At 43.3% G+C, this 17,396-nt stretch overlaps 2 protein-coding genes across 3 annotated transcripts in view; both read right to left on the bottom strand.

The window, feature by feature from the left end:
- Nucleotides 1-5,918: 5,918 nt before the first annotated feature.
- LOC130885892 (transcription factor BTF3) lies at nt 5,919-6,730 on the bottom strand. Its single transcript, XM_057787728.1, has one exon. It carries the CDS (start codon nt 6,662-6,664, stop codon nt 6,176-6,178), a length of 489 nt encoding a protein of 162 aa, XP_057643711.1. The 5' UTR covers nt 6,665-6,730; the 3' UTR covers nt 5,919-6,175.
- A 9,066-nt stretch (nt 6,731-15,796) lies between these two features.
- Cap2 (cyclase associated actin cytoskeleton regulatory protein 2) overlaps nt 15,797-17,396 on the bottom strand; it is a 135,165-nt gene continuing 133,565 nt past the window's right edge. For both annotated transcript variants that reach the window (XM_057788032.1, XM_057788033.1), the window contains one exon: nt 15,797-17,142. In XM_057788032.1, coding sequence (XP_057644015.1) covers nt 17,059-17,142 — 84 coding nt within the window. In that variant the 3' untranslated portion in view covers nt 15,797-17,058. The remainder of the gene's footprint in view (nt 17,143-17,396) is intronic.

The raw sequence follows: 17,396 nt of genomic DNA, 5'->3' as shown, positions 1-17,396 counted from the left end.
ATATCTTAATACACTTTGCTGTGTTAAATTTATAAGCCTGTTAGGAGTAGCAATGTGACTTTATATCCCCAGGGTCGTACAAGAAATCTACAGAGCCAAATATGTGAGAATACTCGATGATGATCTTGCTAGCTAATGTCAGTTCTAAAGGCTAGAGGCATTTGAGAGGAGGGTAGCCTCAATTGAGAAAATGCCTCCTTAAGACTGTCCTGTAGGCAAGCCTGTAGAGCACTATCTTATTTGGTAATTGATGTGGAAGGGCACAGCCCATTGTCGGTGGTACCACCACACCCAGCCTGGTAGTCCTGGGTTGTATAAAAAGACAGGTATGGAGAGAAGCCAGCAGCACTCTTCTATGGGATTTGCATTAGCTCCAAGCCTCTAAGTTCCTTCCCTGTTTGAGTTCCTGTCCTGTCTTCCCGCAGTAATGGACTACAATGAGGAATTGTAAGCCAAATAAACACTTTCCTCCCAAATTTGCTTTTGGTCACGGTGTTTCATCACAACAATAGTAACAACTAGAGAAACGATGCCCAGAATCAATCCTGTAGATACTCTGGGAGACAGAAAAGGCTTATCCTTTGCCCTTAAGAAACTAACAATCTGCTTCAAGGGAAAGCTTTTCATGAAACACTCGAAAGCCTACTCAAGACCATCACTAGTAACAGGAAACAGAACTCAACATCCATCGCCAACTGTGCAATCTGTGGCATTCCCTTCAGAGCCCAGAGGACTGGACGTAGGTACAACCCAGATTCTTCAACAATGCTGCATAAAAAGAATCTCAAAATGAGTCAGAGTGCATCGAGTTAATTTATAGGAGAAAGAACACAGGCAATGGGAATCAAGTGTGGCTCCTAAGAGAAGAATGCGCCTACTAGCCTCTGTGGCAGCTAGCTGTGTGAGTGATTTGGGGAGTTGGAAAGATGTAATTTCAAGGCCGAGAGGAAAATGTAGGGCTGTGTTCATTTTCTTACGGAAAGATGCTTTATATAGAAGTGAAAATTTAAGATGGTGTATGACTGTACTAGCAGGCTTACATATGAGAAGGAAATATAATTAAGACAAGATCATAGATCATTCCAGGTCTGATAGTGTAGGCATGTACTCTCAGCTACCCAAGGTAGGAAATCGCAAGTGCAGCCTGGGCAACTTGCAGATAGTCTCTCTCTCTCTCTCTCTCTCTCTCTCTCTCTCTCTCTCTCTCTCTCTCTGTCACACACACACACACACACAAATAGAAAAAAAAAAGGAAAGAAAGATTGAGGGCATTAGTGATTGACCTTTGCCTATAATGTGTAATATGTGTGGCCCTCATTGACCTTCCAAAAAAAAAGAGGTTAAACTGCTTCATTTTTAACCCTGAGTATAGTTAGTTAGCTAATAACAATAGTTTAATGGGGAGAATATAATTTTCTGTACACACTTTCTATATAAGGGAGTCCCCAGACATATAGGTCAACACTCTTCTCTCTGTCAGCAAGCGACACGGCAATTCAGGTAAGGAAGAAGAGGGACTTTCTTCTTTTTATATGTTCCCTTAACTTTGTCTTTCTAGTCTGCTCTAAGGCTGTATGCAAGAAGACCACGGGACAAACTCAAGGGCATATGTCTGACCACTTGGTTTCAAAATCAATTTGGAAGAAAGATTTCATTGTTGGTGTTTTTATTCCAGAGATCAAATTCAGTATCTTATGACATACTAGGCAAATTATTTGTGCTTTCTAACTGTATTTATTTTAATAATTTTTTATCATGTGTGTGGAAGTACACATGCTATGATGTAACTTGTCGAGTCTGTTTTTCTCTTTCTTTCTTTACATGGGTTTCAGGTTGCCAGGCATGGGCAACAATTGCCTTTACCCACTAAGCCATCTCTGCAGGCCAGCTAAACAAATTATCACTGAGCTGTCTCTTCAGCTACTAAGACATGTTAATGTTTAAATAAATAATCATTATGAGTTAGAGTGGGGAGGCAGGAATAGCAGGAGTGAAGGGGAAAAGACCTGGAGAGGGGATGAAATATCGTGCTTATCAGGGATATAGACTTTGTTTCTAATAGCCATGGTGCCATAGTATGTGACACAGTAACGATATTAAAAAAAATAAGACAGCAAAGAATAAAAGCCCCTCAGAAATGAAGCTACATAATCTGAGAAGTAGAAGCAAGTAAATATTATTTCAGAAAACCAGAAGGAATGTAGCAAGTATAAATCAAGAGAATGAACAGAAATCAAATATGAAATACCTTAAGTCAAAAGAAATGCAGAGGGGCTGGAGAGATAGCTCATCCATTAAAAGAGCTTGCTGCTCAGGCATGAGGACTGGAGTTTGGATCCAGCAACCATAAAATAAGTGGGGTCTTGTTCTGTGCACAGCTGTAATCCATCTCTGAGCAGATGGAGAAAAGGGATTTACTGGCTTTCAGCCTAGCCCCCCAAAACACAAGTTCCAGGCTCAGAGAGAGATCCTGCCTCAAAGGACTAAGACAGAGAGTAACAGAGGAGGACATATGATACTCTCTATGTGTGTGCACAATTGCTTGCACAAAACATCGGCACATATACACACATAAGTGAAAGAAAAAACATGTAAATACATGAAAGAAATGAAATCAAATATAGGTTAAAAGCTATCCCTCATGAAGACGGAGACAATGAGTCATAAACCAAAATAGGTAAAAGAATAAATATAATACGATATAACCCAGAAGAACTTTTTTTGAATACATACATACATGTATATGTATACACACACATACATATACCACACACACACATGCACATATACAGTGAGGTTTCACATATATTACTGGTTGTATGTATATGCAATATACATACAGTATATGGCATTCCTGGGAACACTGAGAATGAAAAATGATATATTTAAAAAGATGATCAGAGGCAAAAAATAGCAAATAATTATGAGAGAAAGAAAACTGGATTGTCATGTGATTTAAATATTTACTTATATAATAAAATTTCCGGGGGCTGAAGAGATGACTGTAGTTAAGAACACAGAGAACCCAGGTTCAATTCCCCGCACCCACGTGGTGACCCATGACCATCTGTAACTTCGGTTCCAGTGGACCTGATGCCCTCTACTGGCCTCCTTGACCATTGCACACACGAGCGGACAGACATATATGCAGGCACACATACATAAAATAAAATAAAATAGTATGTATATGACTATTTTACTTGCATGTATGTCTGTGCACCACATGTATGCTTGGGGTCCACGGAGGTCAGAACCGGGCATCAGATACTCTGGAACGGAGTCAGGAAGGGCACTACGCCAGTGCTGAGAATTGTACCTGGGTTCTCTGTGAGAGCACTGAGTGCTCTAAACTTCAGAGACAGCTCTCTCCAGCCCCATTAGCCATTCTTTAAAAAGCACGAGATCTTTCTGAAGAATTGGTTCTAGCTTGAAACTCAGTAAACTCACTAGCCAGTGGACTGTCTTAGAACGGTACTGGTAAGCATGAAATGTTCAGTTACTTGTAGAGATGAAACTAAATGGGTGTCTGTATCAGTCAGGGCGTGGAACCACACGATGACTTGAGTAGGGGGCGATAAGGGATTCTAATGGGACTGAAGTAAAGGGTGATTGGTTAGCGGAAGACACGCTCTCTGTTTGCAGGAACCTTCCAGCTTGGAGAAAACCTGGACAAAAGGCCTCATTACGAAGCTGCCATCTCTCCTCTGCTGTTTGGGCTCCCGAATCAGGCCCCCCATCACGGACATTAGCCTTACAAAAGCTCTGAAATGAAGTAATGACTTGTTTCCTTGATGTTCAGTCTTTTGATTTTTCTTTTCCTTTAAAGTTTATTTTAATATTATTTTTTAAAACCCGGAAGGACAGCCGTGAGTGTTAGGAACCAAACTCTTATATTTTGGGTTGTGAGCCCAGCCTTTAGCGGCTGAGCCATCCCTCCGGGCCTTACTATTATTTTCAGTAGGGTCTTGTTAGTCTTCTAACTCCTTGCGACCCCCTGCCTCACTCTCCAGAGTTCTGGGACTACAAACATGTACTACCACAACTAGGAAAATAGCTATATTTTATCCAGATTTAAATTCATGCTTTGAAAGGACTTCAAAGAACATTCTAGACATTTGGGGAGCCAAAAACCTATTCTTTGGTTCTGAGACTTCTTAGTTTGTAGTAAGAAGGCCACTTGTTTGTTTCTTGGATGCCTAGACTCCCTAAATAATCACACAAAACCGTATTAATTAAATCACTGCTTGGTCCATTCTATTTTTTTTTTAGATTTTTATCAAGACAGGGTTTTTCTGTAGCTTTGGAACTAGCTCTTGTAGAACAGGTTGGCCTTGAACTCACAGAGATCCACGTGCCTCTGCCTCCCGAGTGCTGGAATTAAAGGCTTGCACCACCACCACCTGGCTAGCTCGAGTTTCTTATTGGCTAGCTTTTACATCTTAATTTAACCCATCTCCATTAATCTGTGCATCAGCACAAGGTGATCACCTACCAGCAAAGTTTTAGCGCATCTGTCTCTGGCGGCTCCACGGCTTCTCTCTGACTCCTCCTTCTTTGTCCCAGTATTCAGTTTAGTTTTCCCCACTTAGCTCTGTTCTGCCCCATCAGGCCAAGCCAGTTTTGTTATTAACCAACGGTATTCACAGCATAGAGAGGGGAATCCCACATCAATAAGCAAAGGGTTTTTTTTTTTTTTTTGATAAATTTATCATTCTATTTGAGTAATCCTTGTCAACGACATTTAATAAATAGGATACCCAGTGCACTGGATAAAATATGTATCCTAAAAATAATTTTATTTCTGTACTAACTTGTGGAAAACATGTAATGAAGTATCTTTTTCCTGTGTAACTAAACTTGGGGTGAAATGTTGAATAAGGCTTTTCTGCCCTCTACCCAGGGTTGCTAAGCAGCAATAAGAAACTTAACCATTGCTCCCTTTGGGTGGAGGAATGGAAGAAATAGGAGGTCACTGATGGTTTCTCCTCCAACTTAAAGCAAACTTTATTGTCAGTTGTAATCAAAAAATCATACAACAAATAGCAATAAAATAATATTTTCCTTATTATAGATTTATTGATTATGGGAATTTGAGGGGACTTATATTTGTGTTCTCACTCATAGCAGACTTTTTGTTAACTCTGAAAAACATGTCACGCTCAATCCATAGCCTGCTGCTTTGTGTAATATAAACAGACAGGACTTCAGGCAGCCAGTAGGGGGAGGAATTTCCAAAGCTAATCTCTCTCCAATCCTGCCTTCAAAAACTGAGACTCTCAACAGGATTCATTTAATTCTCTGTTTTCTCCCCTCTCCCCTCTTTTCCCTTCTCTTCTCTTTTCTCCTACTCTCTTTTATTTGAGACAGGTTCTCACCGTAGCCCAGTCAGGCCTTGAACTTGATCTGTGTTTAGGGATGACCTTTAACTTCTGCTTCCCCTGCCGTCTCCTCAGCATTGGGCTTCGTGGTGTGTGTCACTGCATCCAGTTTATGCATTTCAAACCCAGCTCTTGTCTCTCTATTTTATTCTGATAGAATCCAAGTCTCGCTTGTTGGTTCCAGGACCTATCCATATACATTGCCCATGAACTATGGCACAAGGAAAGATTATTATAGGATAAGATTAGATTTGACTTTGAAATATAAGATTAGGATGAAGCAAAAGTATGGTTTTTGTATGAAACCTGGCATCATTATCAGCTGAGTGGGACAGGATAGATGGAGAAAATGACTATCACATACGGGAGAAGAGAGAGAGAGAGACAGAGAGAGAGAGAGAGAGAGAGAGAGAGAGAGAGAGAGAGATTGCGGCTCAGCCAAAGAGTATTTGCCTAACATGCAGAAGGCACTGGGTTCCATCCCCAACACGGTGGGGGGAGCGACAATGAAGAGCACACATTTTTTTTTTTTTTTTTTTTTACTAGGCAAAGAATTTTATTAACCCTTTTCCAAACTTTATTCCCAGGCTTCTTCAGCTTAATTTGCTGCAAAGAATGAATTGTGTTTAAGCAAAAACTGAAAAGAGCTGCAGTGTCCAAGGGGCTTGGGCTTAAAAATATTAGCGATCTAGATTTGATCAGATCCATAAACAAAAGACCTTTAAAAAGCAGCCATGATATAAAATAGCAGCTCCTGTAACTTCTGCAAGAGTCACTTCTTCAGAAGTCCCCTCCGTTCAGTTTGCCTCGTTCTTAGAAGCCTCATCAAAATTCTCCACCAGGTCTGGGACTTCATCATCATCATCCTCTCCAGTAGCAAGGGGTGCTTTTCCATCCACAGATTGTTTGGGCAGAGCTTCAGCCAGTCTCCTTAAACTAGTCAGACTGTCTGCCCCAAGCTGGTTTAGAATGCTGGGAAGCATTTCTGTCAGTTGCTTTGTCTCGGCGTGGCCTGTAATGGTGAAGGTGTTTGCTGCCAGAGACGCCTGAACTTTAGGGTTGTTAAAATGGATCACTGTTCCTTGGTTTGTAAACATGTTCACCTCTTCAATACCAGAGATATTGTTCACCCCTAACTTCTTTAAGGAGAACTGCAGTTTTTTATCATCTGCTGTGGCTGTTCTGTGAACCACCTTCTTCTTTCTGCGAGCAGTTCCTTTCCCACCAATGCGCACTTGTGCCTGCAGCTTGGCCAGTTTTTCCTGGTTCATGATCGTTTCTTTCATCTTGTCGGAGTGGAAATGGGGCCGCGCGGGGGACTAGGGTTCGCGCTCAGGGGGTCTCGGGCGGACCAGCTGAAGAGCACACATTTATAAGATAAAAGGGGCGATTCAAATGGATAGGGAAACACTGCCCTGCCCCGTTCTTTCCCTTAGTCACACTGGAAGCAAGCCTTAGGGAAAAGCACAAAGTTCTTGATCTCAGAGATCAGGTCAGTCAGTCCTCCTGTGCTTAACTCACGTCTTTCCCTTGGAATTTCACCCTTGACAATTCATCCACCTCTCCTGAATCTCTTCCTAGTCTTCCCCTGAGGTGGAGTCCACTAGCCTGAGGGCCCCTCTCCCCTGCCTGCTTCTTAATACCATGGTTATTTATTTTTGCTGTGCTGAGATGGAACCTAGGGTTTCATGCATGATCAGCAAATGCCTGCCACTGAACTCTATTTCATTTATAAAACTATTTCTTTTTTATTTTAACATGTGTGTGTGTGTGGGGGTGTGTGTGTGTGTGAACATGGGCATTGGTGTCTGTGGAGGTCAAAAGAGGACATCAGAGTTCCTGAACCGGGAGTAACGGGCAGTTATGAGATGCCAGAGTGGACTCCAGTGCTCCTCAAGGGTGGCACGCTGCCCTTTGCCTCGGAGTCACCTCTCCAACCCTGCAGGTTTTTCTTCTTACTGGGTCTTTCCATGATCATGACTGGAAGACCCAGTGCCCAGAGTTGTGGTTCTCAACCTGGGGGTCGTGACCCCTTTGAGGGACAAATGAACTTTCACAGGGGTCACCTAAGACCATTAGAAAGCAGAGACGTTTATATTATGATTCATAACAGTAGCAAAATTACAGTTATAAAGTGACAACAAAATTAAATTCATCCACCAAACCTTTGCTCTATTCTTAGCCTGTCTTGCTCTTGCAGTCAAAAGAATGAAAACAAAATTCCCACAATTATTTTTGATCTCTTTGGGAACTTTATTGGCATCATGTACAGTGTTGTCTAAGATTAATACACTGGCTGACTTTATTTTAAATAAATGCAAGCATCATCTTTTTTTTTTTTTAATTCAACAGGTTACCCCCAGATCAGTTTTTAAACCAACAAGGTTTTGTGTAGCAGACTAGAAAGCTAGGGAAGCACTCAGGTTTGGTGGTATTTGGAGAAAGGATTCATTCATTTTGAAGAAGATAAATTGCACAAATTTAAAAACAGATAACTTGCCAAGTTGAGCAAAATTCAAAATAACCAAGCCCTTTTCCTCAGTAATCCTCCTTTTAGGGATCTACTACCTTACAAAACATTACCAAGCCAAGCACATTCCTGCAGGGTTATTTATGAAAGCAAAGCAAGAAAAAAAAATCTGTGAGATCGCCATCAAAAAGCCAGAGTAGCAGGCAGAGGACGGAATGGTTTGTCAGTAAACCCAGTAGCAGGCTCTCTGAAAGTAACACAGAAAAGTTTTCACGGTTAATTATGAAGAAAAGGAGGCATTAAAAGTGTAGGGCATTAAGTTCTATCAAGAATATATAATTTACATATACAATATTTTTTGAGACAGAGTCTCATAAAACTCAAGTTGGCCTCAAACTTGCTATGCAGCTGACTCCAGATTGTTCTGCCTACACTTTCCATGCGCCAGGGTCACAGGTGTCTGCTACCATATCCAGCTGGAGATATTAATTGATAATGGATGTTTGATTAATTTTATTTATTTATTATGTATATAGTGTTCTGTCTGCATGCAGGCCTGCAGACCAGAAGAGGGCGCCAGATCTCATTACAGATGGCTGTGAGCTACCATGTGGTTGCTGGGAATTGAATTTAGGACCTCTTAACCTCTGAATCATCTCTCTAGCCCGGACATTTGATCAATTGTAAAAGATTAATTTCATAAGATATTGGAGAAAGAGTCTACTTACTACTGGCACTTTGTACTTAACATAAAAAAGCCCAAACTGTTTCTTGTTTGCTTACCTCTAATCTATTTTTTTTTCCTCTAATCTATTTTTAATCTGCAACTGGCTACATGCAAAGAATGGTGCTAACGCCTTCAATCCCAGCACTTGGCAGGTGAATCAACCACTGGGTGTATCAACCACATTTCATGGCAGGCCCCATGCCCAGGAGCAGTTAGTTGACCAACACCAAATAGACTCCATTTTATTGTATGTACGTATACTTTTTTTTGGGGGGGGGGTGGGAGGCTTGGCATTTTTTTTATCTTTTAAAGTTTTATTTATTTTTGATTTTTTTTATTTTTTTGAGAAAGAACATGGAATGGGGTTGGTAAGGAGATGGAAGGATGTAGGAGGAACTAGAGGAGAAAAACTATGATCAAAATATATTGTATAAATTTTTTAAAGCCAACTTGAGAGAGAGAGAAGGGGGAAGAAGAGAGAATATGAATGAGCAGGCATATGTACCGGGCTCAGAGAACAACCTTGGATTTCATGTCTAGCTTTGGACATGCAGTACTCTTGTCTCTTACAACCTTTCTGTCCCCTTTCCCACAGTAATCTCTGAGCTTTGTGGAAGAATGTGTTGGGACAATGCCTCTCCAGACACCATAGGCTACCAAATAAAAAGTCTGGTGGCAGGGAAGGGTTCCCTCCTTTTGAGCTGTTGGTCAGTAGAGCCCTAGTTTCCACCAAACATGACATGTTATGGCTATTGTTCTTGGTTGTTCCCAGAATTTTGCAAGAAGGCTCTGTGGCTGAAGACACCGCATAGTGGAGCCCTAGAGCATGGAGATGTCCCTCTCATACTGACCTGGTGGCTTCATTCTTACTGACTAGCTTTCATACTTCTAGAAGTTTTGATTTATGCTACTGTTGGAGGAGAGTATTCAACACTCTCCCTCAACTGTGACCCCTATGAGCTCTATAATGGCTAGCCTGACAAGATCGGCTTCTGGTGCAATAGCGGCACAAGTATTTTAAGAGTGACCAGACACTTTCTAATTGGATTTATAGACCGCTCCCTAAAACAGGACTCATTCCTGGTTCTGCTGACTGGGTCAAAACCCCATGACTGGCTAGTTCACAGGCTCTAGGGGGAACCTATTACAGTTATTCCTACAAATGGACACAATGTAAACCATTCCCTAAGTGATCTGTATACTCGTAGATTAGTGCATCTCTCAGCCCTCAGCAGAGAAGCTCTTATGGTAGATGGTGACGACCACAGAGGCCCATTGACTGGTCATGGCGCAGAGAAGACACTGTGGAGCGTTCAGCTGCTGTCGTCACTATGTTGCTCATTTTTAGGTGGCCATATTGTCGAGGTTTCACGAATGCAGCTTTCCTGCCATACACAGGAGACTCTCAGCAGAGAGTTTGGTCCTCTGACTCTTACAATCTTCCCATTCCTTCTTCTGTGATGTTCTCTGCGCCTTGGATGTGGGGCTTGGCTTGTAACTGTATCAGTCGCATTGAACCCTGGGGCCATTATGAGTTGAGACCATTTCTCTCACTCACGGCCCAGGGTGAATGGCTGGTGCTCTTCCTCGTTCTGCTTCCCCAAGGATTGCAGACCTGTGTTGCTGCCACATCCAGCTGCCACGCTTTTTTTCGGATGTGAATTTCGGGGAGCTGAACCCAGATCTTCATGCTTCCATAGTAAGTGCTTTGCTTATTGGTCTCTCTCACCAGCACTGGTTCTGTTTTAAAGGGTTACTTCATTTTAGAGGTGTTCAGGCATTGGTTGGATGGGCACACTACCTCTCGTGGTCCCCAGATGGAAACCAGATCACGTGACCCTCATGATGACCTCTGTCTAGTGAATGCAAGAACATGCTGATTTTCTTAAAGGATTAATGAGCTGTGAGCCTACTTCTTAATTGATGACAAGCTATTGGGATTGCTTCTCTCTCCTAGGATATCGGAGGAAAACAGACGTACACTTCTGTGAACTGTAGAGGAGGTTAATTTAATTAGAGAACGTGGCTGTCTTAGCCAGTTGGTTGAAGCAGCATGCAGAATGTAGGCCATATTGCTGGCATAATTATTTTAGGCGCTAACAAGTGAGAGAGCATTTCTGCGAACTCTGGGAAGCGGATCTTGGTTGCTGACAACAGGGCCCCATTCCTTTTCACATTCACGGCATGCAGGGTCACCATGTTCCATCTTCCTTCTTCTCATCCTTGTGCAAGAAAAAAAAACCAAAAACAAACCCCCCAAAACAAAGGACCCTAACCTAGAGAGTCTGGTCGGGGATCTGGATCACTCAGATGTTCAAGAACAGTTTTCTGCAGATATGCACGGTTAGCTTCCTTCTGATTAAATCTGTCGAATAAATACTGACATTTATGCTTCAGTTTGCCATCGTAAATGGCGCCAAGTTTATAAGAGGATAGGGGATGCCTGGGGATTCATTCAGAGTTTCTGTGTATCCCAGACCAGGAAGAACACACACACTTACATCCGCTTTAAAAACTGTATTTCAGGAAATGTGTGCATGTGCACATGCGCGTGCGTGTGTGCGTGCGTGTTAACTGTCTAAGGAGGACAGCTCTAAGGAGCTGAGCCTTCCCACTTCCCTCTGTGGGTTCCAGAGATTGAACTCAGGTCCTGAGATCTCTAGCACTTTTACCATCTGAATCACCCAGCTTGCCCCGTCTCTGGTATTTTGGGGGCAAGATAGCCCAGGCTAGCCTCAACTTCAACATTTTCCTACCTCAACCTCTCAGTGACGAGATCAGAGTACACCACCACCGCTGGCCTTTCCCAGGAAGAATCTTTACGTGGCTCCTGTGAATAGTTCTCTCGGTGTCTCCCATCTTTGTGATGCCACAGGAGAGGCCTTCAACGTCCATAAAAGAAGACCGGTTTATTGGAACTGGATTGCAGAAAGCAGTTGTGTTCCTGGATCCTGTGCCCTGTGTCCGCCTGACTCTGGCATTGTGTCACAATCTGAGACTTGATCATCTCAAAGCCGGGCAGGCTGCTGGAGGACATGTGTTCTTAGTGTCAGCCCTGTTAGGAAAGGCACTTTGTTCATTGTGTGGATGTGACTATGCCCCATGGGAACAATGAACAAGAAAGAAAAGGCCATCAGTCTTTGCAAGCAAATCTTGAGCTTCCTAATCAACGCTAAACCATTGTTGTATTCATAGAAAGACTTCCCTGGTGAGTCTACTGACTTTCCAGTAAAACTAACCAATTCATGAGGTTATCATTAAGCATATTTGAAACAGACCTGGTTTCTGTTTAGTTGCCAGAATAAATTGTTGATCTTAGGGAATTATCAATGGGATCTATCTATCTACTATGTATGTATGTGTCTGTCTATCTATCTATCTATCTATCTATCTATCTATCTATCTATCTATCTATCATCTATATCTAATCTATCTATCATCTATAGATAGGGTCTCACGTAGCCCCAGGCTGGCTGCAAACTGGCTAAGTAGCCAAGGATGGCCTTGAACTTCTGATCCTCCTGCTCGATTCTCCTAAGTTTGGTCACCACACCTGTTTAATGTAGTTCGAACCCAGGGTTTCATGCCTAGGAGTCAAAACTCTAACAACTTAGCTACCTTCTCAGTGTTAATAAAAATAATATGAAAAAGGGCAGCTCCGCCGGCGCAAAGAAATCCAATTAGGTCAAATCAAACCAAATCAAAATGCCCATTGTTTTATTAAGCATGATGCTCTCAGGTGGCCGAAGGCATGGCAGGAGACAGGAAAGCAGAGAGCCCATGCAGACCCGAAAATCACGTGTTACTCCTCTGGGAGCTCACTTAAATACCCTGTGGGAGTGGTCCTGACTGCCCACCCTGGGGTCAGGACCTGGCATGCTGGGATTTGGAGTCCAGACCAAAGCAACTCCCAGATAAGGGAGGCTGGGATGGATGCCAGGGGTTGGGGGCTATGCTCCAGACTTAACATTCAGCGTTAGCTGAGTTTTATTTTTTATTTTATTTTGCTTTTCAGGGCAGGGTTTCTTTATGTAGCCCTGATGTTGCCTTGGCTGTCTTGGAACTCACTCAGTAGACAAGGCTGGCCTTGAACTAGGAGATCTACCTGCCAAGTGCCGGATTAAAGACTTGTACCACTACTGTCTGGTTATCTGATTTTTTAAAATATTTCTTTTCTGTAATGTTGGCTAATGGAATTTAAAAATTGGCATTATGGTTTAGTAAGGGTCATATCTTTCATTTGGTTCTTTTGTTCATAATGAAGAATCATTTTTTTTTTTCGAGACAGGGTTTCTCCGTAGCTTTTGGTTCCTGTCCTGGAACTAGCTCTTGTAGACCAGGTTGGCCTTGAACTCACAGAGATCCGCCTGTCTCTGTCTCCCGAGTGCTGGGATTAAAGGCGTGCGCCACCACTGCCCGGATGAAGAATCATTTTTTAAAAATTATGACCGATGGTCCTAAAAGTGTTTTTTTTTTGTTTGGTTGTCGCTTTGAGGTGCGGTCTTCTGTAGCCCAGGATGACCTTGAACTCACTAGGGACCTGACCGTGACCCTGAAAGCCAGATCCTCTTGCCTCTACCTCCCAAGCGCTGGGCTTCAGGCCCGTGTCACCACACACTGCTTCTAAAATGCAAAGTCTTAAATAAAAGAAAGAGGCCTCGGATTCCAAACATCTAAAGTTGCAGCTTTAGGCAAAAACTTATCTTAGACTATGAAACCAGACTTTGTGCTGGAGGAAAACCCGAACACAAATTCTCTTCGGCAAACATTACCCTTTGTTCCTTGTCTATTCTGTGCCAAGTTACTAAACAAACACAGAGGAACAAAAGCCATCTGGAGCGACCCGAGTGAACATCGGTGGGGTGACTCGGGCTGGTTTCTCTCCTACAAGCAGAGCAGACAGACACTTCATTCTGCACAGAATTAGAATTACTGAACTGTGCTCAAGAAGGCTAACATTATAAAACCAGCGTGTCTCCATTGCAGGGACAAAAGCCCTCAAAATGGCTGTCAAAACTGCATCTGTACTTACGTGGAACAGACAGTCCCAACGTTTTCAAATGAGTTCTTTGTAACAAGCATGTTTAATGAGATTCATTTGGGGAATATTCAGCTCATGAAATGATTCCTGAGGAGCCGGATTCAGAGACAAGGACTTTTGAGCTGCATCTATCTACTGGCTGACGTTTTCAGCTGCATGCCACAAAGGTATCCTGAAAACACACGTCTAAGACTGAACCACGAGCCAGCCATGATGGCTCACGCCTACATCCGCCGTGCTCACAGGGCTGTGGTGGGAGAATTGTGGAGAATCCAAGGCCCAGCATGGGCTATGGAGCAAGTTCCAGTTCAGCCTGGAACTCAACCTGGAGTTCTCTCAAACACTGTATTAAAGAACGCTGAACTGTTTTTCCCCTGTTCACTTCCTATCCGTGTGTCCTACCACAGAAAATGGGCGATTATAACTCTATGACGGAAAGTATCAGGGGCCTCTTCTGGTTTAAGTGTGCAATGCCCCCACAGACTCAAATGTTTGAACACTTCATTTCCAGTAAGTGATGCTGATTTTAAAGGTAATGGAACCTTTTTAGGGAGTGGAGCATCGCTAGGGGTTGTGGGCCACGGTCCTCAAGATTTGATAGCCAGGGCCCACTTCCTGTGTAGCTCTCCGCCGTGTGTCCAGCTACCTCACATTCCTCCTACCACACCTTCCCCACTGAGAAAGACTGTGTCCCTTAAAACTGGAAGCCAAAATAAACTCCCCCTTCTGAAACGGTTTCTTATGACGTATTTAAACAAGTGGCTCATGCAGGACCGAAAACTGGAGACATAGCTGAGGAAAACTGGATAACTGTGGGAAATGTGTGTGACTGTAGCCACACTGAGAGGTAGGGACAAGCGGATAGAAACAGGCTACGGACATCAAGAATACGGATCTGGGGAGATGGGTCCAGATGCTCGCAGACGCGAGAGTCATCTACACAGGTGATGAACTGAAGGGAGACAAATGAGCATCGAGTAGCTAAAGAGGTAGGGACGACAGGAGGCAGGGACACTTCGCACACAGGACAGGGCGGTATCTAGAACTTCACTGATGAGTGTGAAGGAACCACTGTATTTGGCAACTGCTAAGCACTCCAGAGAGGGGCCAGGCGGAGCAAAGAATCGCAGCTGGAGCAAGCTGAGGTGGCCTTTACTCGGCCTGCTGCTGCTTCTCCTCGTGCAAGGCGCTAATGCCCCAGGATTCCAGATTCCTCCTCTTCACAACGACAAATTCCTGAGACAGAGTGATGCTGTCCTAGAAGATGAAGCAGGCACTTCCACAAGTGAAGGAATAAAGGAGCCACATGGTACGTGTTCCCTACCATTTCCACAGACAAGTGGCTTAGAACCGACTCACCTCAAGAGGTCTCGCTGTAAAAGGGAAGACTTTTCAGAAACGGTCTATTAGGTTTGGGGGCAGTGTTATCCAGGACAGGGTTTACAACAAAGACTTGCTTTGGGGTTTTCATTTTCATCCTGAAACACTAAGGAGGCACGGAAGGCCCTTGATGCTTGACTCTCGGCCACTTATTTTCTGTCCTTATTTATTTTTAAAAAACTGGTCAGATAAGGCCATTTAAATGCTAATATGTAGCATTCTGACAGTGATTTTTGTTTCCACTTTAAAAAATTTAAGTTTATGTGTATGTGTGTGACTGAGTGTGCAAGTGTACTACATGCATGCGGATGCCCACGGAGGCCAGAAAAGGATGTCAGATTCCCTTGGACCTGGAGTTACAGGCGGTTTGATCTGTCATGTGGGTGCTGGAATTGAACCTGGTCCTCTAAAAGAATAGCAAAGCTCTTAACTGCTGAGCCATGTCTCCAGTTATATATTGACTTTTTAAAAGTAATTTTGTTTTTGCTTATGCGTGCACCGTGTGTGTGTGTGTGTGTGTGTGTGTGTGTGTGTGTACTGGCATGCATATTCATGATGTACATGTAGAAGCAGAGGACAAACTACATATGTCAGCTCTCTCCTTCCACCACACGGTTCCTGGAGATGAAGCTCAGGGTGTTAGGTTTGACATTAGGCACCTCCATCCTCTGAGCTCTCGCTGGCCCTGTAACCTTTATTTTCTGGACAGTGTCTCACTTTGTATCCTGGGATGACCCCAAATAAATGAACAAACAAGCAAGCATGCCAACAACAACCAACAAAACCACCCAGAATTCATCTCAGTATTTAAACAATTAGTTTTTACTTAGTATAAGTTTACTGTTCAAAAATGATATTTACTAAAGCCACAACATTATTCGTAAGGACAGAACTTTTATAGCAAAACTTTGATACACGAACATCAGTGATTTGAATACTATATGGATATAGAAGCTATTCAAAAAACGAAAATGATATGCAGAGGCCTTCATCGGCACGATCTAGGCGCTCCTATTGGTTCCGAAAGCGTTATGCTACAATATGACCCAAGAAACTGCAGCGTTCCCAGGGCTGTGCAGAGAAGATGCGGAGAAGCGTCACTGCTCACTTGAAAAAGCACGTACTACCAAGACTAGAGAAGCGGAGCGGAGCCGAACAACGACAGTGCAAGAAGCAATCGCCTGGCTCTCTGGCGTTCATCTTTGAGGCTGGTTAGCATGGCGAGCCTCGTGGATGGAAAAGGAGCTGATCTCTAACAAGCATTAGAGACTGCATGGGGCATCGGCTAACATGAGCGACTTGGAAACTGGAACGCAAAGGCTGAGCCATTCTCGGAGCAGAGCTGCGAAGTGTTATAAAGCGCAACGAGGACCGCGTCCCCTCCCACCCTTTGGCTTCAGGATGGGCAGACAAATAAGAGTTTTCAGGGGCTGCGGCAGGAAATATTTAAGGTGAAAAGTTAGAATTTCTTTTGTTTTTCTGTAATTGCAAAGGGTATATTGTCTTTCCCAGGACCAAGAAACCGAGTTTGGTCCTTGGAATTTCCTGCGTGTGTGTATGTGTGTGTGTATAAAAACATGGATTGAAGTATGTATTCATGCTGACAGAACAGTCACACTGATAAAGGTGAACATGTAAAAATTAAAAATAGAGTCATACTTTTCAGGGCACGAGACTATTTTATCATGTTAAACTTATCTAGAAGGTGAAAACACACATCGATTCTCTAAGGCTTCATGTTTCAACTAGCAGCTAAACCTAAGTGAAGACACGAGCAGGGATCTTACTTGTCGGTTACGGTGTTCATGATACGATGGGAACAGAATTCCTTCTCCTTTAACTCTGCTGTGCTCATGTGGAATTAAAATCACACACAAATCATGATCCAATGCTAAATATTTCAGAATGCCCACAAAAGCGAGCCAGGAAAGACACCGCTTCCACAGCACGGAAGGCGGGAGGCTGACATAGAGGCAGGGGCAAGGGTGACGTCTGGTTCCTAGCAGCTGCTTGCTTCTGCTTGTTTGCTAGAGGAGACTCAGGGAAGGACAGCTCCTGCAGGTTAGGCCATGATTTCTGCAGGTTCAGTGACTAGTTTGGATCCATCCCATACGGTCTTGAACTGTTCAGGAACTGGAAATTCTCTCTGGAAGAAGTCGAGAAGACAGAGTTATTTATGTGAAAGCTTCCTTTTGCAAACAGGTGGAAGGCTGACAGATGTCATCTGGTAGGTGAGAAAAACTGCATTAAATCCCAATATACACCTTTTGAGAGGTCCCAGTCACATGCAGACCCACGTGTTCTGTGACTGCATGCCGGGGTCGTCCTGACAGTATTTACAAAGAGCCAGGCTTGCTTTTGGAGACAGGTCTCACGCATCCAGGCTAGCTTTGAACTCAC

Source organism: Chionomys nivalis, chromosome 13 (genome assembly GCF_950005125.1).
Source record: "Chionomys nivalis chromosome 13, mChiNiv1.1, whole genome shotgun sequence".
In the NCBI taxonomy this organism is placed as follows: Eukaryota; Metazoa; Chordata; class Mammalia; order Rodentia; family Cricetidae; genus Chionomys; species Chionomys nivalis.
This window is presented reverse-complemented; position numbering and strand designations above follow the sequence as displayed.